Here is a 27,545-nt window from a genome sequence, read left to right as displayed (position 1 = left end):
AAAGGAGGAAATAAATGCCAGATGACTCAGTACAAAACAGCCCTTGCTGCCTCCAAACAGAAACCTCGGAATTGCTTGGTATAGCACTGAATGTAAAAATTAGATGTTTGCAATGAACTTCCTATTGTGTTTACCTGTCAGGTGGTACAAAGCCGTCCATTATGTCGGGGGGAATGCCCGACCTTGTGGTAGGAGGTAGCTGAGATGTTTCAGAACCTGCTGTTCTGCAAACATGTTAACTGTTGTGTTAGTTTTATGTAATTACTCTCAACACACCACTAACGAGTTGTGTTGTCTTTCAGATGAAACCATTATATGCTTATTTCATTCAGGAATAGTTGATCCTGAAAACTTACAAAATTTGACTTCTTAACGTCCATTTGGTATTTTAAAACCTGATGAAAGCACCAGGTGCTTTAACACCAACCTAGGAAAGCAGGGCTGCAGGAAGGGCAAGGAACAGGGAACAAAGTCAGCTTAGCAGAAAGAGCTCCTACGTGGATCTCTGCTCAGGGCCCTAATAGTGCCTCCCCTGAATTTGGGGAGAGGTGTCTGTCCATACAGACATCAGGACTGGTGGTAGTGCACTTACTTGGTTTATCATATGTTGGCATTCCTTTAGAGCCTGGTCCTTTGTGTCTTGATCTGTCTGATCATCTTTAGCTTTGTTGCTGCTTTCTCTGCCCTGTTCCATGTATCACACTTAGCAGCTTAGCAGCACTGCCTTGAAGGAGCCACCCTTCAAAAATAGGGAGAAGCTGCATAAGCCTTTGTCAGATTTGGTTTATTAATATCAAGTCTGTTCTGACTTTACGTAATTTGATAAACCAAAGAGATCGGGTGTATAGAAATACTCCATTCAGTCACCAGAGGGAGAAATCTTGCCTTGACAAAGACTGCAGTCCTAGACACTGTTTCATCAAACAGTTTAATTTGGCTGCAATTTTAGTCAATTCCTCAGCGTGTAGGAGCAACGTGCACTGGCTGTTTGACAAAAACGTATCAGTTACGAAGTACTTGAAGTTCCCTGTAAAGCTTGCTTAAGAAGTGCTAAGCTTGTCAAAGGCTTGTTGAAATGTCGGTTTCAAACAGCTGTACTAAGTGTCCGTGTTTTCTTCCATTTGATTCCTTAAAGGCCATGTGTACAGGCAGTTTGAAGAAAATGGGCTTTGATTAAGGCAAGTCTAATTACAGCACCTGTAGTATGTCAGCAGCACATGTTAGTGTTATCTCTGTAATGAATGCCCTTGGTAATTGATCAGCACCCAGTTACCTTGCATGTAAAGCTGGAATTAAAACTGGCTTGAGGCAGAGGTTTCTTTGAGTTGCAGTTTTTTTTTGTTTGTTTGTTTTTTGAAATAGTCATCACTGATCATTGTCAGTATGCTAACACTCTTATTTATATAAATATTTTTTCTCCTTTAAGGCAAGAACTTCTGAAGTGGAATGGATGGGGATATAATGACTCAAAATTCATATTCAATAAGAAGGGTCAAGCAGAATTTACAGGGAAAAGGTAAGCTGGAAACTTATATCACTGGAGTAAAATATTTAATGTAGTAAATTATTTTATTTTTTTTTGAAAAGAGGTTAAAAACTGCACTGTTCAGTTAAGCTGAAAGCAACAGAAAGCTTCCTCTATCTCATAGAATAGGTCATTAGTTCTGCATTTAACAGGTTTACTGAATTTTACACACAGCAGTGAAACTTCCCCTGGAGGAGTGGAATCAGACCAAGAATCTGCACCACCACCTAAAGATTTAGGAAAATATGCAGCAGTTCTGTGGAGTTGTGCCAGTTTTGAGAATCTCATGAAAGTCAGCAAGTTACTTTACTTTAACTTTTGATTTGTTTTAGGTTTCTTAAACTTTGTGCATGGAGCTACTCCATCCTCCTAGTTTTAAAAACAAAAATTCCTCTACAGCTGTGTGTTTTGTGGTGGCAGCATACATTTTTGATCTATTGCCTGCTAGCCCTTTATAGAGCAGGTTTGTTTTTCTGAGAAATATCCATTTCAGTAAATACAGCATTAATTCTACTTCAAGATCTCTTTACTTTATTCCAGTGTATTTTAAGTCTGTCACCTGGTATCTTATTATTCCCTTTTGCCTGAAAGGAAAGGAGTCTTGCAGTCTTTTTAGTTTAAAAAAATAATAAATATGCTTTCAGTAAGAGTAAAAATAATGATGATAATGATAAGGAAGATCAATAAGTTTGCTAGGGTACTGTCCTTCAGAAAAGCTCCTCCTCGTTCTTTGAGTTTCTGTAAACTAGCATTAGCTAGTTTGAATTGCTGCAAAAATCTATCTCTGGTGTTGAATACTAATGCTGAATCTCTTAATTTTCAGGCCCAGGTTAAAATGCAAAGCCTTAACTAAGGCATGAGTTCACTGTATGCTATTCAGGGAAATCGTGGCGATCTCTCCTTTTGCCAGGATTCTAGCCCTTGTTACTCTGTCAGTCATGCTTTCATCTGATATCTTCAGTTTATCTGGGGTAGGTTACGCTGCACAGGAAGAATTTATCAGGGTGATTTGAAAGAGGTAAAGGTGTAGGGCTAGGTGTAGGGGAGAATGGTGTTTTTTTCCCCCACCTGCATTTTCTCTAACTGTATGAGAAAGTATTAGAAAGGCCTTGTTGGCCCCCACCAGTGTAGTTTTCATGGAGTAGTTCCTCTCAGTGGTGAAAGAAAGGTGGGGCTGTTTAAAGAAAGAATGGGAGCCTGGCTTCTGGTGATCAATTGCGATTTTAATCCAGTAGCATCTGTGAAGATTACGTTGGAGATGCCTTTTAGTATCTACTCTTGCTGTTTGCACAAGACTCAGTTGTATCGCCTCCTCTACCTTCCTTCCATGCTGTGAGGAGTCCTGGGCCCTTTCTAGTCTGTGCTCGTAAGGCCCTTTGGTCTTTACAGTGGCTGTTCTCTGAAACTTCTCCAGCTCTTTGACATATTTTTGGAAATGCAGAGCCAAAAATGTGCACAACACTCAAGATGGGGATGCACCAGGGTTCTGCAGATCAGTGTAAAAAAATAATCTGTCTTGTTTCTCATACCTGTCTTGATGATGTATAAATGAAGATGCCTTGATTTTTTTTTTCCTGTACTGACTACTAGTCTAGTTCAGCAAAATATGCATGTAACACTTTATTTGTTTATTTTTTTGTTCTTGTGGTTACGTCACAGCTCATCATTCCTCATTTGTCTGCTCAGTTAGGAAGGAGCTTGGAACCTTAAAAATACCATCAGTGTGCTATGTCTACCTGAAAGACCTTAGTATCATTCACCTGTTTGGAGAGTCCACTGTTTGTTCCAGATCACTGATGCAGGAATTATATAAACTGGACCAGTGTGTGGCCAGTGTGTAGCTAGTTGCACTCCTGAGTCTCTCTTGGACTCAGGGCTCAATAAGCCCTGACCCTTCAGCCTGAAGAAGAACCTTTCCTTCAGTTCTGTAGCAATGTATTTTCTTTAGTAGCAATTGAGGTAGAACCCCTGTGGAAATCCAGAGGAGTGTGTTCACTGCATCCCCATTATTCACTTTCTTTTCACACGGTCATAGAGCTCGAGGGGTTAGTGAAACAGGAATTTTCTTTATGGAAGTTGTGCTGACTGTCCCAATAGACCATGCTTATCTACCTGTCAAATGATCTTTATTACTGGCTCTACTATCTCAGCAGAGGTAGAAGATACTTGTCTGAACAAATAAACCCGTTTTTCCAGGGAGGAAAGTAAGGTGTTTTTTTGTTTTGTGTTTTCAGGGACTTCTTGCACAATCAACATATGTACAAAGCTTACCCCTGAGTAACTAATCGTAATTGTGTTTTGTGCAGTAAATTCACTAACTCTCTCTCTCCTGGGACTTTTGTCTGTCTTGAGTTAGTTGTTAGATTTCTGTTTGAACTTACTCAAGGACAAATTAAAGGTAAGATTACCTTTGTAAGCTAGCTGTAGCAATAGGTGGGCAACACCAAAAACTATGTCTAGAGAAGAAACGCCAAGCTGAGACAAAGTGCTCTGTACCACTGCAGACTCACAATTTACGTTAAACTTTTATCGTATACATTTGTTGCTTGTTGTGCTTTTCTGTCTACAGAATTCACTTACCTGTTCTATATGGATATGATGATACATAACAGCAGTCACAGGAGGGATCACAGAAAATAGTCTTCCAAGCTGAAGAGTCCAGCTGAATTAAGATATAGTTGTAGCCTTTCATCTCTAGGAATACTTTTTTGTTTGTTTGTTTATCCCAACGAGGTGAGCTGGAAGGTAGTTAAGATGAGGAAACAAAAGGAATTGTTCTCTTCGCACAATTGGTGACTTAATTGTAGCTGAGAAGGACAAGGTCATAACTGGATAGTCATGGTAATTAAATAATCCTGGAGGAAAGATCCATGGGGCCTAATGCAGTGATGTTATATACTATAGGATAGTCAACTGCTGAAAACTCTTCATACAAAAGGAGGGGCTTTGTTTTCCTTTTTTCAGAGAGTGCTTGTGCATATATCATAAACATGGACAAGGTGTGCAGATGTATGCAATTAAGTTGCTACCTCACTAGGGTTTGAGTATGGGCCCAGCCTCACTTGTTCTTTCATTTGATATGCATGACTATAAACAGCTCCTCTGTCTCTTGTCTTGTAACTAACTCTTCATCTGTCACATGGCTAAGCTCTTGCCGAGGGGTTGTGACAGACACATTCATGGCACTTGATGGGTTTTGATGCATTTTGAGGATGAGAGAGGAACCTTTGACTCTGTTTTTCTTGAAACCATTCTAAGGTATATTGAGCTGGGTTTGTGTGTCTGAGGTTGCTTTGGTTTACATTGCAATGTGTCTGTACATACATGCCCTCTGTCTGTAACTGATTTGTAAACTATGACACTTTCTACATTACTGAGAGATCTTTCTTAAAAATGAAGATGGGCGGGGTGGAATGTCTGAAAAGCCACATGCTACAATTCCCAAAGGAACATAATTTCTAAGTTGTTGACATTTTCTTTGATTTTTGTGTGAAGTATAGAACATAAATAAAAATACGCAGTTGCATGAAAACTAAATGAGCAGAAGCTTTGCAGACTTCTTTAAATCTATTTTTTCATCTAACTTAGTATTTGTGCTTATGTAGAATCAAAAGAAGTGTATCTGACATACATTCTTTTAATTGAAAATGACCCTGTGTAATATTGACTTTTCAGGTACAGATTAGGTGGTATGGTATTACCTACTTTTAAGGAATGGATAGAAAAAACCTTTGGAGCAAGTCTGGAGCACAAAACTACCTCTAGAGTAAGTAAATAGCTGAACCAGTTCCTTTGAACGTTAGTTGTGGTGATTGTCAAAAACAGATTGTTAAAGATGATTCAGCTGTTCGTCCTGAAGATTGCCTCCTATATAATTTATTTAAATAGTGTATTGTAACACTTCAGAGTTGCTGTTTGGTGTAGAAATATTACATGAAACTTTCAGTGATTTAGCTTGACTTGTCATCCTACATCAACTGGTAGTACTTTAATTGGACTAAATGTCTCCTACACAGAGAGGTTTTAGTTCTTGTTTGTAGGCTGCTTTTCAAGATTGTAGAAACTGTTAGCCTAGATGGAATTATTGTTTATGCAACTGTAATCACCCTTTGTGATGACAAAGGTGGAAGATACAGTAACATTCAATTGTATGGTGTTTTTAGTATATTTAATGTTATCCAAGTTCTTATTTGACAGTAATATTTTTCCACATCTGGATGCTGAAAACTGACTACCAGAATACCTAAGATTGAACTGAATGTTTAAAAAAAAATCAGAATATTCTGGGTTTTCTGAAGTATACATATTATGCTTTTCAAAAAGAATAACTCAACTTGGAGTGAGGTCATTTTAGGAAGAATTCCTTTGAGGCTGCAGGCTTCTGACTCAGTAACTGCCTAAGCAGCATGGGAAGCAGGCTGTGCTGTATGCTTGTATGATGACTGCACAGTGACTGCAGTGATCCTGCTTCAGTAACGTTTTTTTAGCCATTACTTGAGTAACTTGAGTTCAAGGTTTTGTTTTCCCTGAAGCAGGTCATCTCATTGGGCCTGAAAACTTGAGCACTTCAGCCTTCTGCTAGTCAAGCCATTCTTTCATCTGTTATGACTTGAGGTCTTCCCATGTGACAATATATTTCAGAAATGTTTGTCTTGATGGGATTGTTTTCCTTGACTGAGGTTGGTCTTGACTGGCAGGTGCTCGGAGCAAAATTGCTTTAATTCACTGTGACCAGTGGTCCTGAGGGCAGTTGTTCCCTTCCTACAGGTATAGAAGATACAGAATAAGCAGAATTGGGGGACTAGGGCAGATTCTTGAATATTATCTTGATTCTACAACACATCCTGAAGAGCTAGTTCACAGGATATCTGCCAGCAGTGTGTATCTGGACTTCTCATATCTAACTTCTCATAGCTATGCTCAGGTACTACTGCAGGTCCCATTTTCATGTCTTTCTGATAGCTCCTGGTTTATATTTCAGGTTGTCATACTGTATTGGTTCTCACCATCTATTGTCATCAGAGCATAAAGGAGCTCAGGTATAGGAACAACAGCAGGAAAAGGATCTCTTGGCCCATATGTCTTTCTGTCTCAACTCTTCCTGCCTCTGTGCAGTAGGACTGCAGGGTTCCCTGTTGCATGCAACCTTTCTGTTGTAATTAACAGTAGTAAATGTACTTGCTTTTCTGATGCTCAAGGCGAGATGACATTTTTTCCTTTTCAGTCTAGGCTTATTACATACAGCAGTTTAGACCTGGTTCATGTAGATTTCCTGTCAAGCCGTTAAGTGTATAAATCTTTAAAATATCTCAGTCCCATAAGAATAAATAAAATTATTTTTGCCTGGCATTCTGCATAGGATTTATATGAATATTAAATTTTCAGTCTTGAAGGTGAAAAATTAGAGGACTAGAATGCTTGCAAAAAAAGAAAAATCAAGGTACCTAGTTATCCATGGGGAAATGCAATAGCTTTAAGTAGTTCATCTTCCTCCTGTTGAAAACCGAGATATTCCAGCATTTGATGTTCAACTTGAAATGAAACAAAATGGTTCTGTCTACAAAAATCCATGAAGAAACAAGTTTAAACTAGAAAATGTAAACAGAGCTAGCAGGGATTTTCTTTACCAAAGCGGTTTAAAGGTCTTTGTTCATTTCATATTGGTTTGTTTCTCATGTTTTCCAAGTTTGTTAAGAGTTCTGCTCCTTGGGTTAGCAAGCAGTGCTGCGTGAATCTGCATTAATAGCAGACTAGCAGGAGCTAAGAGCAGCAATCCAAGACCTGACTTCCCCTGTGTTTATTCTGGCTGGCCCCTAAAATCATGATCTCTTAAGAGCTGCATGCCTCTCACCTGAACAGCACAATCACTAGCTTCTATATTTGTAGGTGACAGTGTGAATATGTTGGAGGGAAAAGCCTTTTTCTCAGATAAAACCCTTTCCTCAGATGTCTGACACCTTAATTCAAGTATAGTATCACCCTTAAAAAGCCACTCAAAACAGCACCTCTCTCTTTTCCCAGAAGTAAATCATTATTAAAACTGTATTTTCATTAGGTCATGTGCCCCGTATGAAGAATGTTAAAACAAAGACTTGGCTATCATTTTGTGCCCCTGAGGCTTCGTGAGCCATCAGACATGAACCTAACTAATGCAAATATTCTTTCCTAAGTGATCCCTATAAGTACTCTTAATTTCTGTGTAACCTTATGTACTTTCTTCTGAGGTGGACCCTGGTAGGCAACCTATGCATCTCATTACTTGAAAATTCTCCTTGTGAAGGTTAAATTGTCATTTCTTCAGATTTCACTGCTCTGTGACCCATCCCGTTCAGAACAGACTGCCATACTGGCAGATGTGAGACTATAATCTTTTTTTTCCCCTCTCACTGTTAGCTTGGTAACTGGTGCTATCTTCTAAGCTTTTATTTTAGCAAGCCACCAGTTACATGTTGGCAAAAAGTATGAGCACTTCTGGAGGCTATATGCAGAACAAAGAGGAGTGAAACTCTCTATTCCAGGAAAGGAAACTTGGATGTGTGGATATATTTATATATAATAATAATATATATTTTTATATGTGAAAGGCTGAAAAACTTTTTTTTCCAAGGAGCTGATCAGGACCTCTATCTAGAGGTTTTCTGAAAACACCTGCATGTTAATGATTGCACTAGGATTTTATGAAGTCTTGCTGATGTGTGAGGTCTGCTTAAAGCATTCCTGTTATATTAGATCAATCACACTTAAATTTCTGGTATGTGACAGAAGGAGGGGAAGTAGGTTGGTAGAAACAGAACTGGAAGTACTGGAATCTGGATAGTATATGGGGGCCTTAGTATGTATTTCTCTGTATTGTAGGAGGAATTTATGTTCAAAAAGGAATTTTGACCTTATCCTTTCTCAACAGGAGAGTCTTTAGTCCTATTCAGGCAGTTGTTTTTCTTGAATTCTGTAAAACAAAGTATTTTGTCTAAAATGCCCTCATAAGCTAGTTCATTTCCCCAAATCTGTTAGGAAGAAAAAGGGTAAGAATGCACTACTGGAATAAAACTTTGTGTGCATCTAGTCAGCTGAATACCAAGCAGGACAAATGGGATCAATGGCTGAAGACGAGGAAAAGAACTTCTGTATTTCTAATCTTAAATAGCTACATTTTGGTATCAGTTAGTGGCAAACTGTTTTTATTTTTTTATTTTGTACAGAAATGTGATAATAGGGAGCCTACCCTTAATGAACATGTCTTCTTGTATCATAGGCATCCTTAAATGTTAATGATGTACCTCCATCCATTGTAAATGAAGAATTTCTTCAGGATCTTAGAGCCACTAATATCTCATATTCACAGGATGCAGAAGATAGGGTATTCAGAGCTCATGGTAAGAGAACTTCATTTATATAAGTGTACTTTAGATGCTTCCTGTTTCAACTTGTTAACTTACTGTTTGTATTTCAGGTCACTGCCTACATGAGATATTTGTTCTCAGGGAAGGAATGTTTAAGCGAATTCCTGATATAGTTGTATGGCCTGGTAAGCTTAACTATTTTTTTCTTCTTCCTTCTTAACTGTTTATGAATTCTTGTGCTTTCTTGTCATGGGGAAGCTATCTTTGTTCATTGACTTCACTCGTCTTTAGAGAGCCTAAAGGATTCACTTCATGAGGAAGTTGAATTTGTTATTAAATATAGTTGAAGTTTCAGATGAAGGCTGAATTTTTGACTTGAGTAACCACAGCATATTGTGAACTAGTGTGTGCAGCAAGAACAGTTGTCTAAATGACAGCCTAAATCTTGTTTCTAAAGGAGAACATGATGATATGAAGGTAGTAAAATGTTTGTAGTAAAGAATTTGGTCTTACGACATGCAGTTCTTCAGAAGTAATTAAAAAAGTATGACACCTGTAACTCCAATCAGAACACTTTACAAAGGAGCATTGACTCGAAGAAATGGCAGTGCAATCTGAGTACAGGCTAGACCCATTTTAAATAGAATAATCACTAATGCTGTTGTAGGTAAGAACATGTAGCAGAAAATAATGCTTGATTTTATCTAGTAGAAGACGAATATTTAAACTGATAAAACTTTGTGCTCACTTGTGTGAATTTTCTATTTGCAAGTTATATTTCTCAGGTCACTGGGACCTACTTTCCATGTGCTGTTCTTCAGTAGCTAATGAAAAAGGCATCAGGTCTAAGTACCTAAGCTGTATGAATCCAACTTTTTTTTTTTTTTCCTTTTATTATTTTCTGAAATTTCAATAGCTGCACTGTATTAGAGACCCCAAGATCAGTCTTAGCTCAGTTTTCATACTTTATTTAGGAAAACAAAATTGCATGGGAAGGATAAAAAGAGACGCTATAAGATGCTTCTGAATATTTGAGGACAGTTACTGACATGACAGCGTTGGTGACTATGAACAGTGTTCATTACCACTCCACTTTATTTTGTGCAGCTCTGAAAGCAAATGAAGTAAAATGACTATATTGGTTTAGAGCTGATCTGTATGGCCAGAGTTTGTAAGCCTATGCAGTCAGGTCTGCTTATTCTCTGCTGTTTGCAAAAATTCAAGTGCATGTAGCAGCTGATCTTTATTTGATGGTCCTTCTCCTTCCCTGTGCACATGCGTGTCTGCTTCTACCCTTGACCTGATGTACAATACATTCTGAAAAAGTAAATTTGACCAGTAGGTCTACTTTTGAAACGGAACGTCAGCCAGGAAAAAAAATATTTGTTCAGCTCTCAAAAAAGATTAATTTCACTTAAAAGAGATTGGACAACCTATTTTCAATAAAGCTTTGAACTTAACTTGTTCTCCAAGGTACCTCAATTGTTAACTGTGTGGTAGCCTGTCTTGCCATGAGAACTGCCAGAAGGTCTCAGTCTGTGAGCAGTGACCAAGTCTATAGTAATTTCTTTATAGTTTAGATGTGAAACAATTCTACATTTACTGTAGAGCTTTGCTAATTTTTGGTCCATCCCTTTAGTGTCTAAATCTTTGAAATGTTTTCCTTTCTGGTGTCAGAAAAGGAGCTGCTAAGTATCTAGACTCTGATTTTTAAGCAACAGTAAGAAGCACAAATCCTCTTTTTAACTGTTTGTTATTTGTTTTTAGTTTGCCATGAAGACGTTGTTAAAATTGTGGAATTAGCATGTAAACATAATCTCTGCATAATACCATTTGGTGGTAAGTATTACTAAATCTCAGATCTGTTTAACATCACCAGTGCAAAAGTATTCTACTGCAGTTCAATTAAATCTGTGGTTTTAGTAATATATTGTATCTATAGTTCAAAAGTTAGATCTATTAGTACATTGAGTGCTGTCAATTTTCTTATCTTGCAGCATTAAAAGCTGATCTATTTAGTTTAGCAAAAGTTAGTAGAAGTGTAAAAACCATGAATATTAGGGGTGCAAGAGGAGAGATTATAAGAGGTTAAAATCTACCTCTGTGCTTGCAAGTCTTTTATGTTGAAGGTATTTTTTGGATACATTTCTTGTGCTCTGTTCCCAAAAACACCTGTAAATTAGTTTGTTCGTCAGAGTGCAGTGTATTGTTGAATCTCATAGGTCCGTGGAGGATAGTTGTCAGACACGATTTTGCAAAATCGTGAACCATAATTCTAATTTCCTTTTAGACACTGATCAACTTGGAAGTTAGAGTAGATGTTTCTCTTGTAAGGAGTTTTCAGGAAACGTTCTGGGTTTTGTAGAACATAAGCAAAAGCCTGTATAATCTGGGTCTTTCTCAGTCTAAATAATTTCTGAGGAAGTTCACTTTATTAATTGTGCATGGTTTTTCCTCTAAACCTGCAGAGGTAGTGTGAGTTACCTGTTTTTGACTTGGACAGCAGGTAACATGGGATGTTGGCTCTCACAAGCTTATTTCTGTAAGAAGTGTTTTGTTAAGAATTCTGTGTGATAAGTCTGTGCCTTTGTGCTTGTGCTGCAGGCCCATTTAGGAAGGATGTTTACTATTTGAGAATATAAACATGTCATTTCAGCTCCATTAGTTTGATATGATGCTTGTTTCTCCCTAAAACGCTTGCCAGATACACTTGGAGAGCTGTATGACTGCTACAAATCATCTTTGGTACCAGTAAATGAGTATAGGTGAGAGCAGCAACATTGACTAGCTCATGTTCACTGACCGGGATACAGGAAGATCTTCAGGTTTTGTCCAATCTGGTATATTTAACTACGGTCAACTTCTGAAGCTATTGTAGGGGTTGGTATTAAAATATCGTCTTTCCTATTATTGGAAACAAAGATGACGTGTCTTGCTGCACCTGAAGAGTACTGGTGTTTTATTAGCTGGCATCATCTCTGTACTTGCCACTGCTTGTTCTTCTCTGTAGTGTTCTAGTCTCTTTTTTCTTATGGCATTTGAAGTTTTTGAGAAGCCAAAGGCTTCTTGGACGCTGTTCTGCAACATGCAATGAAGATGCACTAGAAACCGCCAGAAAAGTTTGGTATTTGTTTTTATTCATCCATATTTATAGTTACACTCTTCCAGTTTGTTTCTTGCTTTCAGGTAAGTCTTGCATTCCTAAATTAAGTAGACCTCTTCACTTCCACCTAGAAAGTGGGCTGTAGTGCCCTTTGTAGTGCTCTCAGAAGAATACATAGAAACGGCTATCTCTTTCTTGGGTGGTTTCATTTCTTATCCCTCCCTGCTTGTAAATTCTGCTCCAGGCTTTAGAGCAGCAGATGAGATGGTCACAATTTCATGGCTTGTTATCAAGTGCTGTTAAAGCCTTCTGTTTGCTAGTGTTGCCTTGATTTTGTGAAACTCTCAGTTGACCAGGATAGCTTTAGAATATTAATCATTAGCTTCAAACGGGTAATTTCAGTGATCTTATTTTATTAAGCTCAATGTTACAAATGAGGGAGAGAAGGATGGGTATGTGGGGAAAAGGTTACCTGTGAATTTTTCAATTGCAATATCCCTTGCATATTTTCAGGAGGAACAAGTGTCTCTAGTGCCCTTGAATGCCCTGAAGAAGAAAAAAGAACAATTATCTCACTGGATACATCACAAATGGTATGTCTCTCTTCTAGGGGGAAAAAATAGTTGAAATTTCTTTCTTTGTTGAAGAACAAATATAAGATGGAAGTATTAACTTGTACCATGTATGATTAAATTAGTGCTCCTTCAGTTACAGTGATATTTTGTTTAAGCTAGCCCTGTACTTTATATGACCTTACTTCTTACTTAGAGTAAGAAAAAAAAATCCTACTGTTGAACCTTCTTACGGCAGCTTTCCTTAAATCAAAATCAGAAGAAGGTGCTATTTTTCTATATCAGAATTGTCTGAATTAAGTGAAAGTCGAGGAGGAAGCTGTTTGTTCTTGAAAATTATACTGTTTTTTACAGACCTAAAAATATACTTCAACAGTGAAGGCTGATAAGATGGTGTAATATCTATAAGTCAACCTGCAGTATTAACTTTTTTAAGAAATAAAATAAAAAGGTGGGTTTTGTGTAGATAGCATCGCGAGAACATGAAGTTCTATGGCATTCCAGAAATTAAGTTTTGTAAAATTTAGTCCTAGTACTCCGCTTTCCTTTATAAAGAACCTTTGTAGTTATAAAATGACCATTTTGTGGTTATTTCGTGGTTACATAGTAATGAGATGCTTCAGAAGCAGCTCTGTATCTTTTAATGTAATTCTGTACTGTTTCCTAGCACCTGCAATGCTTATTAACTCCTTTGTCCTTGAAGGTAGTACCTGGGTTTTGGCTCCCTTTTCTCTGTTTATTCCATGAAGTTAAGTTAGTAGCTTCTGAGTGTTTCCGGCTACAAAGTGACTTTTCTTCTACAAGGCAGTTGTGCATTGAAGGAAACTCTTCATGCGCCTATGGGGTGAAATCCGGAGTACAATATTGGTTCAGGCCTTTGTTTGAACTTACTGACTCATCGCCCACAGCTTTGACTAATGTCTGGTTTGGGGGTGGGAAAGGAATGTACTAAACTCCTGCTATCGTCCTTTTGTGTTGGCTAGACATGTAATTATATATATCAGGTCAGGAAACAGACCGCTTTTTTGAATGCTTCTTGAATAATGCTGCCAAGCAATTTTTGTGGTCATTGATGTGGAGTGAAAATAAAGAAACTAGGGTGGAAAGCACTCCCAGGGCAATTAAGTTGATCAGACAAATTTTACTGTTTTAATACCCAGTTAATGGTTATCTTTGTCTTACATGTAGGGTCTGTGTTGCATAAAATCTCATTTATATAGCATCTCAGATCAGTTAAGTAGTCCATGTTGAAACTGAAAGTGTTTTCTGAGTAAAAACAGCTGGCTATTGAGGGGAAATAATTGTTTTAAAGTTAATTGTTCATAGTTTAAGCTGGACTACAAAATTTGCCACTTCAGAAAGCAAGGCAAACTGAAGCTAGAGCTGTTCTCCTTCTATGTAATATAATAATGCAAAATTATACAAGTGCCATAGAAGTGATTTGGAGCACTTGCAGGAGCTCCCTGTATCTTTTCATTGTCATGAAATTTGTTGATTTCAATAATAAACTTCTCATCTGACGTCAATTTGGGCATGCATATAAAAACAAAATCTGTCTTTGAGTAAAAGGTGAATCAGCAGTCTTCTGCTGCAGTAGACAGTTCTAATGCAACACGCAGCACGTAGTTCAAAGCATAAATACTATAAGCATTAAGAAATAGTGAGTTTTTAACTGTACTAAATGGAAACTGCATAAATGACTGTAGAAGAACTGTATCCAGAAATCTGAAGAAGGTTGGACAGTGTTGTTTTGGCTAATGAAGCTTGATGTATTTTTTTGTCAACAAGTCAAGGCTTAAGTTCTGTATAATAATTAAGGCTTCTGAAAGATACTGAAGTTGAATAACCAAACTGCCAGCAGTTTTCCTACCAAGTCACTGTGTGAATGTGTAATATCTACACTTAGTATATGGTAGTATATATAAATGTAAACGTGTGGCTCTTGTGGTCCTTCAGATAGTAATTCTTGTTGAAAATGAGTGATATTAGCTTTATTCAGGAAGACAGACATAGTACATAGTACACATACTATTATTTTCATTTCTATGTTGTCATGTTAATATATTCTTACTTTTGATTGGCTTTCCAACAGAATCGGATTCTCTGGATAGATGAGAAAAACTTAACAGCGTGTGTGGAAGCTGGCATTGTTGGACAAGATTTGGAAAAACAGGTATTTTTTAACTTGTCAAGCATTTAGTATTTCTCCATAACATTCTTTGTTGTTCCTCATATCTTGTCTAAATTGCTGCATTACATACATGGTTATGAACATTATGTGCATAGTTAAGAACCACATCGGATGCTGTTTGGTACACATTTTTAAATAACAATTTTTCTTTTAGATATAGCTGTAAAATACATGTACGCTAAGTTGTTACATCCTATGAATTGTCACTATGCTTTCTACTTCAGACCTTGGATACACTCTAGTGGTTGCCAGGTGTGACACGTTGTGCTTGTTTTGTGTAGTATAATTTGAGTACTGTGATTAATGCCAGTGCAGACTTCCACTGAAATACAGACAGAATGCACATATTCATTTGGACAGTGCAGCAAAGGGAACTGCTTGAAAGACTGTTTTGCAGCTTGCTAGTGTTAACTAGAGTACAGAGGGATTTTCACATGAGGGCAGCATAAGCAAGATAGAGATGAGTAGGGTAAAAAAAAACAAAAAAAAACAAAAAAAACCCACAAAACAACAACAAAAAAAAATAAAAAAAACTCAAAGGTCAATACTATGAACATGTGGTAAGTACAGGTATATGAAACAGGCAAGGCTTGGAGGGAAGAAATTGAGTTCTGGTGGCAGGTAGGTGGAATGTGTAATTCTCATGAGTCCCTGCTGGAGTAACAGTAAATGCAAGAGTAAAATGAATTTTACTTTAAGGTTGGACTGTATTAGCAGCAGGAGTAAAGCATCTTAGTTCTGTTCCTCCTTGTCTTCTAGGAGATAGTACTGACATGAAATTTTGGTGAGCATACAAGGAAAAAAAAAATCCAACTTCAGTTTTCATAACTGAATTTACCGGCATTATCTAGAAACTGTGCTGTGAAAATCATACAGGTTAAAAGCCACCACACTTTTTTTTTGGGTGCTGATCTTCCTTAGTAGGCTTCCTCACTAACAGTTATTTTGAACCTTACAACACTAACTAAAATCAGGAGCTGAATTCTAAACAAATAACAGACACTGATGAAAAATTAGGCTGTTTTTGAATGGGGCATTCAAAATAAATGATCACTACACTAGCTAAAATTACATGTGATAGTCATGTGATTAAGATGCCATTTTATGTGAGATGAGAAGATAGATTCATAATTCCAGATATTGTAGTGGACTCTATCGAGGAGCCTTGAATTGCTTGCTTTTCTCAGAATAATAGGATGTGGATTAATAGCCAACAGGAAAGAATCAAAGGTGACAAAAGGATAATAAAGATAGAACAATATATATTATTTTTATTTATTTTGGTAAGGAGTATTATGAATCCTATTGTGATTCGATAGGAAAGGCTAGTATATACAAATTGTGGATAAGCAGGCCATGCTGGCTATCTCTTTCATCTGAAAAGTATATAACACAATCTCTGCTCTATTCTGTCTGTAGCATGTCCTATTTTATACAACACTATTCACAGTGTTTGGATCTACTGCTTTGTGCATGCCCAGTCAGTTACAAGTATTCAAAAACATGGTCTCTTGCTGTGCTTATGTTTGTACAACTTGTAGAAATCTGTAAGCTGTGAGTGAAGCAAATTTCTTGTCCTCTGCGGGTATGACAAGGCTTCAGCACTTCCCTAATGTCATCAGGAAGCACTTAAAGTCACAAGCTCTTCCAGTAAGAGAAAGGACCACGAGCTAGATGAGTCACGTAGCCATTACATAGACATAAACAGTCACTAAAGTTAGAATCACGTTGTGCTACAGAACATAGTTAATAACCCACATTATGTGGTATCTAGTTGGATGTGGGTATTTCAGTTGCCCACTGCAAATTGATCATCTCAAACACTAACACAGTTATCACTTAACGTGAAAGTGCTGGGTCTTTAATTCTTTCTGTCCAACAGCTTTGGTATTGCAATTCGAAGGGCATCCAATCAACCTCAGGTGCTGTGCAGATGGCAAAGCCAAGCTAATACAGAAAAATGAGAAACAAGTGACTACTTAATGTACAGGAATGCATGATCTGCCTCACAAATAGTTGACAGCATTGCATACAGGAAGCCCAACCAGATGGCTGTATATTAAAACACATCACTCCTTGAGAGAATTAAGTACAGGCAATTTGCTCACATTTTCTGCAGACCTGCTGCATATCACATTAGAATGGAAAGAACAAGAGATTAAGTGCCTTATTTATTGGCAGCATTTGTGCAAAGTTGGCAGTTACTTAGTTATAATTTTTTTCTGTATGTATCTGAATTCTCACCTTCTTACAAACAATAGAGGTCTTAGTTTTAAAATATGGGGGAGGAGTATTATAGGTTGATATATAGCACAACATATACACAGGAGAAGCAGAATCTATTTGTCTTTGATATATAAATGAAATGCAAAATTTGTGCCAGAATAATTGTGTGTGTTATCAGGATATTTGCTTTTTTAAATAAAATAAACCTAAAATATTCAATATTAAGCTAATGCAAGCTCTGTAGAACATATTTTTACTTTCTTTAGCTTGGTGAAAGTGGCTTCTGTACAGGCCATGAACCAGACTCCATGGAGTTCAGTTCACTAGGAGGATGGGTAGCAACACGAGCATCAGGCATGAAAAAAAACATCTATGGAAACATTGAAGATCTGGTAAATATTTTTAATACTTGTTCTAATTAATTATTCTTTTGATTGGTGGTTTAATTTATGTAATGACATGAAGTGAGAGGGAGAAGGAAGAATAAACTGCAAGTCTGTTAACAAGTGATACAGTTTTCATTTTGGTACTCACTGACTAACTTCAGGAATTGTGTTGTCTTATCCTGTCCTTGCGGCCTTCTTCCACTTTTTTGATGCTTTCTATTAATCCAGTGTAATAATTCTGTTAAATTTGTAGGGTTGTTTCAAAAGGTGCACGCTCTCTCCTACCTGTTGTGCTTTCTTGAAGTTGTCTGGTGGAATCACTACATGTTGACAGCAAGCTAGTTTGATCTGCCTTCCCACTTCCATAGGCTTGTAGATTGTTTTTCTTCAAACCAGCACACTGATCTAATTGATCCTGTGTGCACACAACAGTGAATTGTAATCCCACTGCACAGTATATGGGGGCAATGAGGAAGGAAGCAAGGGACTGGGAATGGCATTATTCTACTCTTAAATCTGTTTTAAGCATTAAAATGGTTCATCTTCATATTAACCCAGGTAAATTGTTTCCTAAAGCATTTTGAATTAAAAACATACTTTTTAGTGAGTATACCGAAGTCAAATCCTGCCTCCTTGCTTTGAACTTCTAGCTCTTCTCATAATAGCCCTTTCTTAGCTATTTCTCCCTTCCCTTTCCTGCAGCACACTTTCTTGAGTTGTATCTTTATCACCTCAGGCTTTTTCATCATCTTGTAGTTCACAAACACGTCTGTTCTGTGCACAGAACAAACACTTGACTATCAGCGAATGAGCTTGGCAGCAAATAAGTAGTTTTTATTCAGTAGGTCTTGTTGAACTAAAACTGCTAGCACTTGTTAAGTATCATCTGTACCCTACTGCCTGAAGTGTTGCTGTCTGGTGTTGTTTTTCTTGGACTGGGAGATGTGAAGCAGAAGGCTTTTCTATCACAAGAGCATAACTTCAGACTAAAATGTAGCTTCTGAAATTTTCATTAGGAGGAAATAGGTTTGAAAGTTGATTCAGAAACGTTCAGGAATTTCCTGATGTCACAGTGAGAAGTTTTAGGGAGGTGTTTACTTTCTGAGAAAATCTTACATCTAGAAATAGTGTGTTATATAAGCTGCCTAAAATCCACTTGTTACAGAATCACCAGTTCATAAAATGCGTATAACAAAATTCTTGAACAGAACAGGATGAAAATTACTTAGGTACATGTGCCTGAAATTTTTAGTGCCACTGTTTGAAATGCAGTAATTTTACTGTAGTTGAAAGCTTCACCTGCACCAAAGAAGGATTTTTTTGGAAAGAAATTAGTACAGAATAAAACCAAAATCTTAAATATGTATGAGTCTTACTGAAGACTTAATATTGACAGAGTATTTCACTGTTTTATTTCTTCCTAGTAGAAGTATTTCTGTATCAGCTGATGACTAAATTAAATTAGCTTTATCAAGCAACAGTTCTAAAGCAAAACTTAAGCAAGAAATAACATTTCTTCTGCTGCAAGCCATCTCTTTTTTCCTCTCTGAAGTATTGTGCGTGTTCTGAATTTAAATGCTAGTATTCATGGTGAGCACTGTCTACACTGAGAAACAAAACAGCCTTAACTGGTACTGTCTGCTTGTGGCCAACAATTGATTGGATTTGGCATAGAACTTGGAGCAATCTGTTGTGTGGGCAAACCATGCTGCATTAGAGATAATTGTAACAGTCCTGAGGTTATTCCGAAAGTTCTTTTGGGGCTGCCTACAGAAAGTATGAAGTCTGCAGAACTGAACTGTATAAAATGCATGTCATGCTTGATAGAAAATAAATATTATACAGAAAAATCTGTACTTAATGCTAGTATGTATAGTTATTGTATATTGTTTAAACAGGTGATTCATATAAAAATGGTAACTCCCAGAGGAATAGTTGAAAAAAACTGTCAAGTACCTCGCATGTCAACAGGACCTGATATCCATCACTTCATTATGGGATCTGAAGGTATAAACTCAGTAACTTCACATAAGTGCATCTGAATTCATTTTCTGTAATGGCTTGATGGTTTGAATATATGTAATGCTGTCGCTTCTGGTGTGTCTATGGGTGGCATTCTGCAGGCGTGAATTTTTGTGTTAGGATGATACATTGAGACTTTTTTTAGGACTGAAGTTACGCAACTCTGAAAAGTGCTTAAAACAGATCTGTGGAGTTACTGTACACATCTACTGTACACATCATGAGTTAGAGGGGGTCTGTAAGAATTCACCATGTAAATTGTCAGGAATAAATTGCTTACGACTGCAGTACTGAATTTTTGAATTTTGGATTTTTCAATACTTTTTGAATATTTTTTGAATACTGAAATTTTGAATTTTTCTGACTTACGGTACTTTATAACGCTATGGTAAACACTGGTTGAGTTGTGTGATTTGCAAGAATTCTATCTTGCAGGACTTTACTACTGAGTTTTCCTTTTTTTCTGAAGGAACGTTGGGAGTGGTCACTGAAGTTACAATAAAGATTCGCCCACTCCCTGAATACCAGAAGTATGGCTCTGTGGTCTTCCCCAACTTTGAACGAGGGGTGGCCTGCTTGAGGGAAGTGGCAAAGCAGGTAAGGAGAAGCTTTATGCTGAATTCATGCAAGAATGCTGGTTCTAACCTAGTCCAGGATCTAGGGCTAGGAGTATGCTGATGCTCTAGTCTTAATTATCAATTACTGGAAAGGAGTTAAGAGGATATGAACCTCATAAGTATATATGGCCAATGAGGCTTTTGGAAATGATGCGATGGATGATTGATCATGACCATCATTTGCTTGGCATTCTTAGCCAAATTGTGGATATGCCTTCTGATGGCTTCTTTTAAAAAAAGTGGGAGTTGTTAGCATATCTCAGCACAGAGATTTTGGCTCTTTATCTCCTTCAAAGGAGAGTTTTATCCTGAGAGTCATTTAAGGCTATGTAGAAAGTGACCAGTATTTAGAGGAATTCAGTTGCAGCATACAAGTAAAGGACAGTTGAATTCATGGTTCTAAAGTGAAAAGGAACAAAAGTCATGCAGTGGAAGGATGTGACCTGTGTTTGCAGGGGGTAGAAAGCACTACCTGAAGCACAGAAATGTATTTGGGTGAGCTGGATGTTTTAAGGTGGAATTGTACTTATGTCTTAGTATTTAGGTAGAGCCTTCTGAGTAGCATGATCAGACAACAGGGAAGTGGATTTCAAGTAACAGAACTTGGACACGGGTATAAAAATTGTAATGTTTTTCCTGATGGCTCTGCTTCCAAGCAAATCTTACACTGGCTAGCTTCTTTCTTTATCATCCTAGGCTAACTTTCCTTGGCACTGTGCAAAACATACCAAATCACTTCTGTGAAAGGAGGACTATATATCCTGAATTGGGGAAGTAATTTCAGAAATGTTTTAATTAATGCCAAACTAAATACAGCTTTACATTTTTCCAGTGATGGGTCTAAATTAATGACTTAATGTTCCAAGCCAGATGTTCAAACCGGTATGTGAATGACATGTATATGCTAGTCAGCAGCACTTGCCAGTTCTTCTGTCACATGCTTCTACTGCTAGTGCTTGTTCTTCCTATTAAAGGTATCTAAGCAGACTGTTTGGGAATGCTTAATTGAATGGCTGATCAACATTTTAAGTCAATTAGGGAACTAGTGTCTATTCCCTAACTATGGGTTTAGAAGAGGAAAAAAACCCACAATATTAGCCGCTTACATTGTTCCATTTCTAAGCTTCTGTTGCTACTTCTGTTTCACTGCTTTCTAAAGCCTGAACTACTTATTCTTTTCTTTTGGTGCTGCTCACATCAATCTTTTTAGCAATTACAAAGATCTCTAACAGAAAAGCTATTTTTTGTATTTATTACTCTATTTTTATGTAAGAAAAAGCTACCTGCAGGTTGTATACTGGGTTGCTGTCATTAGAACCACTCATTTAGCCTTTTTCTGTCAACCTGCCTGGTGAGATATTATTTTATTTTTTCCTTCTGCCCTTTTTCCTGTTGTGTGACAAAATGTACATCATCAATGTAATAGAGGGTGAACATGCATCAGATTAAGTGATAGAGGAATACTTTTATATCTTTGTGATTAGGTTGAGGCTAGCCTAAAATCCATGCTTTGTCGTATTCCTCTAGCTATATATTTCACTACATGACTGGACACAGCCATCATAGATGGCATGTTATAAGCATATGTATGACCTAGAAGCTTGCTTAGCAGAAGACAGCTATTCTTACTGTTTTTCAGACTTCTGTGTAGTGCATAGACTAGATTGGACCCAGGCATGGATTTTAATTGTGATCTGATGACAGAATGTTAGTGTACCAGGTCTGGGTGGTTATTTTCATTGTAGCAGCCCATATGATGCTCTGTTTGGATTTGTGACCAAAACAGTGATACACGGTAAGGTTTTATCTGTTGCTGAACAGTGTTTATGCAGTGACGAGGCTTTCTACATTTACTACTCTGTTCCCCTAGTAGTTAGGGGGTGGGCAAAAAGTTTGTAGGTAATGCAACTGGTATGGTTGGACCAAATCAACCAAAGAGAGATTCCATACCAAATGATGTCAAGCTCAGCAATAAAGCTGAGGGAGTTTTCTCAGGAGTTACCATTGCTTGGGAACTAGCTGGGCATTGGTTGGTTGGTGGTGAGTAATTGCTTTTGCATTAGTTGTTTTCATTTTTATTTTTTTCCCTTTTACCTGTTCATCTGCCTTTATCTCAACCTGTAAGTTTTCTCACTTCTGCCTTTCTGGTTCTCTTCCTCCACCCCACTGGAGGAAAGTGAGTGAGCAGCTGTGTGGTACTGAACTGCGTACTGGGGCTAAGGCACAACAGTTAGTCTCTTTTCAATGGATTTTTAAGCTCAATACTCTTATCAAATATGGTATCTTTAGTGCATTATGGCAATATGGCTACTTTATAGAAAAACATTCAGTACTTCAAGGTTAAAGATCATGGGACTGTGCCTGTGTTGCCTTGAGTGTAAACTGAAAATTCTCTATGCGATACGTTTAGACATGCCTAATAGATGTTGCTTCTCAAATGAAAACAAGTTTATCATCACCAATTTTCAATGATGATAATGGCCATAGGTCTCTGATGTTAAGTTTGCTTCTTCTATGCTCTTTTTAAATGAAAATGTCACTGTCATGATTTTTGGCATACCTGTTCATAAATCTTTTATTCTTCCTTCCTCCAACGCCCCTAACTCTGCCTCCAAGAGATGTGCTCCTGCATCAATTCGCCTTGTTGACAATGCACAGTTCCAGTTTGGTAAGTAGGTAGATTTTCTCAGATGGATACCTGTTCCCAAGAGCTTTGATTATCTTAGTATTTGAAGTTTTTATCATCTGGGAATTCTTTTGCTCAAAACCAGACAACAAAGGCAACGATCCCTACGTTCAAATTCCAGGTAGTACTGTAATACGTACTTTCAGAAACAGAAATCTGTCTTTGCCTCTGGAAAAACGCTGTCAACTACAATAGTCAGTAAAGAGCTTTGCTCTGCATATAGATGTGTAAGATTTTTTGCAACCTTTCCATTTAACAGCATGTAGTCTTCTGGGAATTTTGAAAAACTGGAGGCACTGCCTCTCTTTTGCTATTGAAGGCGTGGAAATGATAGTTTTGTAAATATAGTTCTTGAAACATTTGGTTGTGAAGAATATTAACAAGTAGTCAGGTATCAGAGTGCAGGGGAGATTCGGAATGCAGGCATCTTACTTTGAAGGTAAATTGGTTGATGTAAATTTCCTAAGAGCATCACAGTCTGTGTACAGATTCCTGAGAAGTAGCAGTTTATTTTGAAAATATTCTAATGTGGTAGTGATTGTTTTGGGTGGGGGTGAGGCAATGACACGTCAAAAATGAGCTGTCTGGCTTTTGTTTTTAAAAAAGTTCAGACGTGGTAAATACCATAACAGTATGCAAACAGAATTAAGCTGTTGGCTTTTTTATTTTTTAAATATAGAAAGTATAGAAAGTCAGTAAAGCTACTGGAGTATTACTAAACCTAGACATTACATAAATAGGACAACGTCAGACATGAAAATCAATCATTTTTGAACCCTTCTTATGGAAAGCTGTCATTTTAACGGTAGAAACTTTGGCAAGAGATGTGTTCTGGCTCAGGGCACTCTTCAAGAGAACCTAAAGTTGCACAACACACAACTAGTACTTCATAGGACTCGAAGCACTTGCTAAGACCATGCGATTTTGATTATTCACAGAAGATGAAAAAATGAATTGTGATTGACCTTGAAAACCTATATGTTAATACTACAAGAACAAGTCAGAATCTGATACCTGGTTTGAAGAAAAGCCTCAGTAATGAATCTTGACTTTAAATGGCATTAATCTGGAGATGAGAAAGCTGAGCTTTGTTTTTTGAACTAAGTTAGTATCTCTAACACCTGAGAGCCCAGCAAGCATTGCATCTTGCTTTGGTCATCACTGTGTTGTACTCTCTCACAAACGTGTACAACAGAAGGCAGATGCAGTTCTTTATTTTTATTTGGGAGAAAGCTTGACCAATTATAAGCTTTAAATCCAACCCTAAATAAGTAGATCTTTTCTTTGGCTTTGATCTGATGTTGCAGCTTATACAATCATCTGCAAAAGGTGAAAAAGAGGAGTTTTTCTTGTGGTTTTCTTAAGTAGGCTTAACTCCACTAGTTTTTACAGATTGTGGTTTAATAAATTAATGTCCTTGTGTTATCTGCTGCTTTTGTATCCTCACTTAAGTGTACTTGGAGGCCTATTCCTTGGCGTTTTCTCATATCTGCAAGGAGAGTACCTCTTTACAGAAGAGGGAAGGAGGCAAATGAATTACTGAAGTTCATGCTTTATTCAGGAGGAAATACTTCGTGAAGTATTTTAGAAGGAAGTATCGTGTAAATGGTGCATAACTTTTTTTATGAATTGGGCTCACAGCGTGTAGGCCAGATGCAAGACTGTAAAAATGAAGCAGTAATGGGAGTTCAGAAGTTGCTTGTGACTGAAAACAATGGAACAAACAGTAAAAGGCTTTCATCTCAATTAAATCCAGTCCTGAGGCAGAGATGTTAATTTAACAGACTCCAAGACACCATTTATATATCCTGGTAATTTTAGTTCTCCGTATGTGATTAAGGAAGCAATTACTAGCTTTATGTAGAAAATTTTGTGCAAGTGACATAACCATTAAGGAAAAAACTGCTTAACTCTTTAACTTGCACCATTTTTTGGCTATTGGTTTCAGTGGTTTTGGCATAACTTTAAAAAGGTCAGTGGTTTTGCTTAGTTTTATAGTATAAAACTAATGAAGTGTTCTTTCAAAATTTTCCATGTGCAATATACTTGTGAAGATCTAAACTACGACAGCCTTAATTAAAGTGTCAAATGGAATATTTGTGCGCAGTTGTATGTATGCCTCTCAAAAATTAATAAAAAAACCTTTTCCCAAATCTTCTAAAGAGAAAGGTCCCTTTGATTATGATAGTGCTCCAAATAATTCTTGCAATTTTATGTGTCAAGCTATTTTTTTTGGTTCCTTGAAGTTAGGATTTTAAGAGCACTGATAATCTTAACACATTTTTTTCTACTTCTTGCCAAAGGTCATGCTCTTAAACCACAAGTTGCTTCCATTTTTACATCATTTTTGGATGGACTGAAAAAATTCTACATCACAAAGGTAACTGTTTTAGGGTTTAATACTGCTTGGAACTTTGCATGCTATCCTTAGAATTCAAGACTGTGGGTATTTTGTCTCATGCAGCTCTGAGTTTGTCTAACAGATTGTAGGATTAGTTAGAGAATCTCAGGGTGGTTTAATCCAAAATAATATTCTGTTTGAGGAGTTACTCCATGAGAGATTCTCACAGATGTTTTCACCTTTCACATGTGTAGATGAGGTTAGTGTGTCTTGCCTTAACAGTAAGGCAGTGACAGAGCGAGACTGGAACCAATTTACCCAGCTTACAGTCCACTGCAATTCCAGTCCTTCCAGCTCTGCAAGTAGAAAAGAACATTTCAAGAAATGAGAGAAATGCTATGTAATACTGACAGAGGCTCCAAGCTGGTGACACATCTGGAGCTAGGGCTCAGTCTCCTGATGTGTGTAAGCAACTTGCACTTCAGAGATTCTCCCAGCTGGGTACAGTATTATATAGTACTATATAGCACAGTGATACTCCCAGCTGGGAGTAGAGAAAGCATTTTTAATGACTGTGAGATTGATATGGCAGGTGTACTGGGACCAAGGTACTCAAATTTTCACGTATTCACTTCATCTATGAATTGCTCCTCCTAATTCACGTTGTGACTCATGGATAGTGGCAACCTCTGAGATCTCTTGCCATATGAAGATTCTGTCATGTGTCTTGGTTTCTTGCTTGAATATACCATTGATTACGTTGGCTCTAGTACTTTAAGTTAAGCTTAAAGAAAAGTAAACATCAGAATACAGAACGCATTAGACTAACACTATTCTTTTTATTGAATGGAAGAGTTGTTTAACAGATACCACTTACAAGAATAGGGACAGAGTCTTGCCGGTTTATTCCTTCATATTGCTGGCGACTCCTCACTGATAAACAAATGCTTTAGGTATTGTTTGTGTTTACCAGATCATGCTGGAGCTAGTTCCTCTGGTGCCTCTTCAAGAGAACTATAAGGTGCTTCCTGAGCATTACAGTCGAGACAGTAGAACAGAAGGAAGGATTCACTCTAGATGAAATACAAATAGTTCTAGAATGAGAAAGGACAGTGAATGGCATTTTAATAGACTTCTGTTCCTGGGATTTGAGTTTATCACTGTAGCAGCAGTATTTCTTTCTAATTATGTTAGCTATGCTGGCTTTGTAGGACTAATGAATGAGACAGATTCTTTGCCTAGGAAGATGTGTAGTTTCATATTTGTGTTCATGGTGTTTTCCTGGGGTGGTAGGATCATTTTTAGAAATTCTAACTTGGATGCTTTTAACTAGTGTCACCTCCAGATTTGGCTCTTGCTTTTTCAACTTTTTACTGAAAGAAAGCCAAACAGGCATTCTGACTACATTACTGTTACAACTTTTGTTTTCTAATTTTCACTGGGCTATGCTCCCTGCCATGAGTTTAAAAGTTATTTTCACTCAGTAGCACTTGCCCAAGCTTAGAGATTTTCTGTGGTACACCACTAATACAACTGTTTTGAGAGCAGTGACGTTGTTGTCATGGTCATCCGCATGCTTTAATAAAGGAATAGTTGATAGAATATAAATGTCTCCTTACTGCTCAAATCATTTATGAGCTGTTCTTTCTTCAGGAGTAGATAGACAGCTGTTGTCTATCTTGCCTTTTTTTTTCTTTTTTTGACAGGAGGAAAAAAATGTGACAGATTACTTCAGTGGGCTTGTAAATATTTGTCCTGTAAAGAAAAAACTTACTTGCTTTTAGGGTGATTTTTTGAAAGATGTTTTTCCCTAGTCTTTCCTCTTAGTTACACCTACCAACCAGAGGGTACACTGTGTATTTGAAAAGCAAAAACTTGTTGATTGCATTCTACCACGAAAGCTATGACATAATGCAATGATTTTTTCTTTGCAGTTTAAAGGATTTGATCCCAACATACTGTGTGTAGCTACCTTGCTCTTCGAGGGTGACAGAGAGAAGGTTCTTCAGCATGAAAAACAAGTCTATGACATTGCCACCAAGTTTGGGTATGCTTTTCAAAGATTTTTTTTCACATGAAACTGAGAGTTAACTGTCCAGGAGAAAACAAGGTTACCATTTTTGTTGCAATTACTGTGTAGATCTGTTCTCAATTTACTAGTTTGAAGTGGGAATAATTGATGAGGTACTGAGTGTTCACTTTGATAAATAAGTCTTGTGTTAATTCTTAATAGGTAGCTTTAAAGAAAAACTTCAGCTGTCTATATACTACATCAAAATGAGTATTTGACTAAGTACAGAATTGATGTTACTAGAATGGAAACTACCCCTTGTAATTGCTTACGGGCCTGGAGGCTATATGCTTTGCACAACTAGATTATATATTTTTAAATGGAGGATAGAAAGACAAAATCATAAGGGTATTAGGACTTAAGTCTTTGCATGGCTGATGTGAGCAAATGAATACACAAAGCTTGTTTAAAAGACACATTCATGTAGTTACAGGAATGTGCTGATTTTCTGTGTCCTACAGGCTG

At 37.3% G+C, this 27,545-nt stretch overlaps 1 protein-coding gene across 1 annotated transcript in view; it reads left to right on the top strand.

The window, feature by feature from the left end:
* AGPS (alkylglycerone phosphate synthase) overlaps window positions 1-27,545 on the top strand; it is a 51,026-nt gene that overhangs the window by 10,023 nt on the left and 13,458 nt on the right. Inside the window, exons 2-14 of the mRNA XM_084289659.1 lie at window positions 1,427-1,516; window positions 5,201-5,291; window positions 8,778-8,898; window positions 8,976-9,050; window positions 10,633-10,704; window positions 12,482-12,561; window positions 14,633-14,713; window positions 17,224-17,349; window positions 19,242-19,350; window positions 19,835-19,962; window positions 22,599-22,650; window positions 24,972-25,048; window positions 26,944-27,056. Of these exons, the coding sequence (XP_084145785.1) occupies window positions 1,427-1,516; window positions 5,201-5,291; window positions 8,778-8,898; window positions 8,976-9,050; window positions 10,633-10,704; window positions 12,482-12,561; window positions 14,633-14,713; window positions 17,224-17,349; window positions 19,242-19,350; window positions 19,835-19,962; window positions 22,599-22,650; window positions 24,972-25,048; window positions 26,944-27,056 (1,215 nt within the window). The remainder of the gene's footprint in view (window positions 1-1,426; window positions 1,517-5,200; window positions 5,292-8,777; window positions 8,899-8,975; window positions 9,051-10,632; window positions 10,705-12,481; window positions 12,562-14,632; window positions 14,714-17,223; window positions 17,350-19,241; window positions 19,351-19,834; window positions 19,963-22,598; window positions 22,651-24,971; window positions 25,049-26,943; window positions 27,057-27,545) is intronic.

The sequence above is a fragment of the Netta rufina genome, assembly GCF_964035555.1.
Source record: "Netta rufina genome assembly, chromosome: 6".
Taxonomy (NCBI): Eukaryota; Metazoa; Chordata; class Aves; order Anseriformes; family Anatidae; genus Netta; species Netta rufina.
The sequence above is the reverse complement of the archived record's forward strand: the minus strand, read 5'-3'. Positions and strand labels throughout refer to the sequence as shown.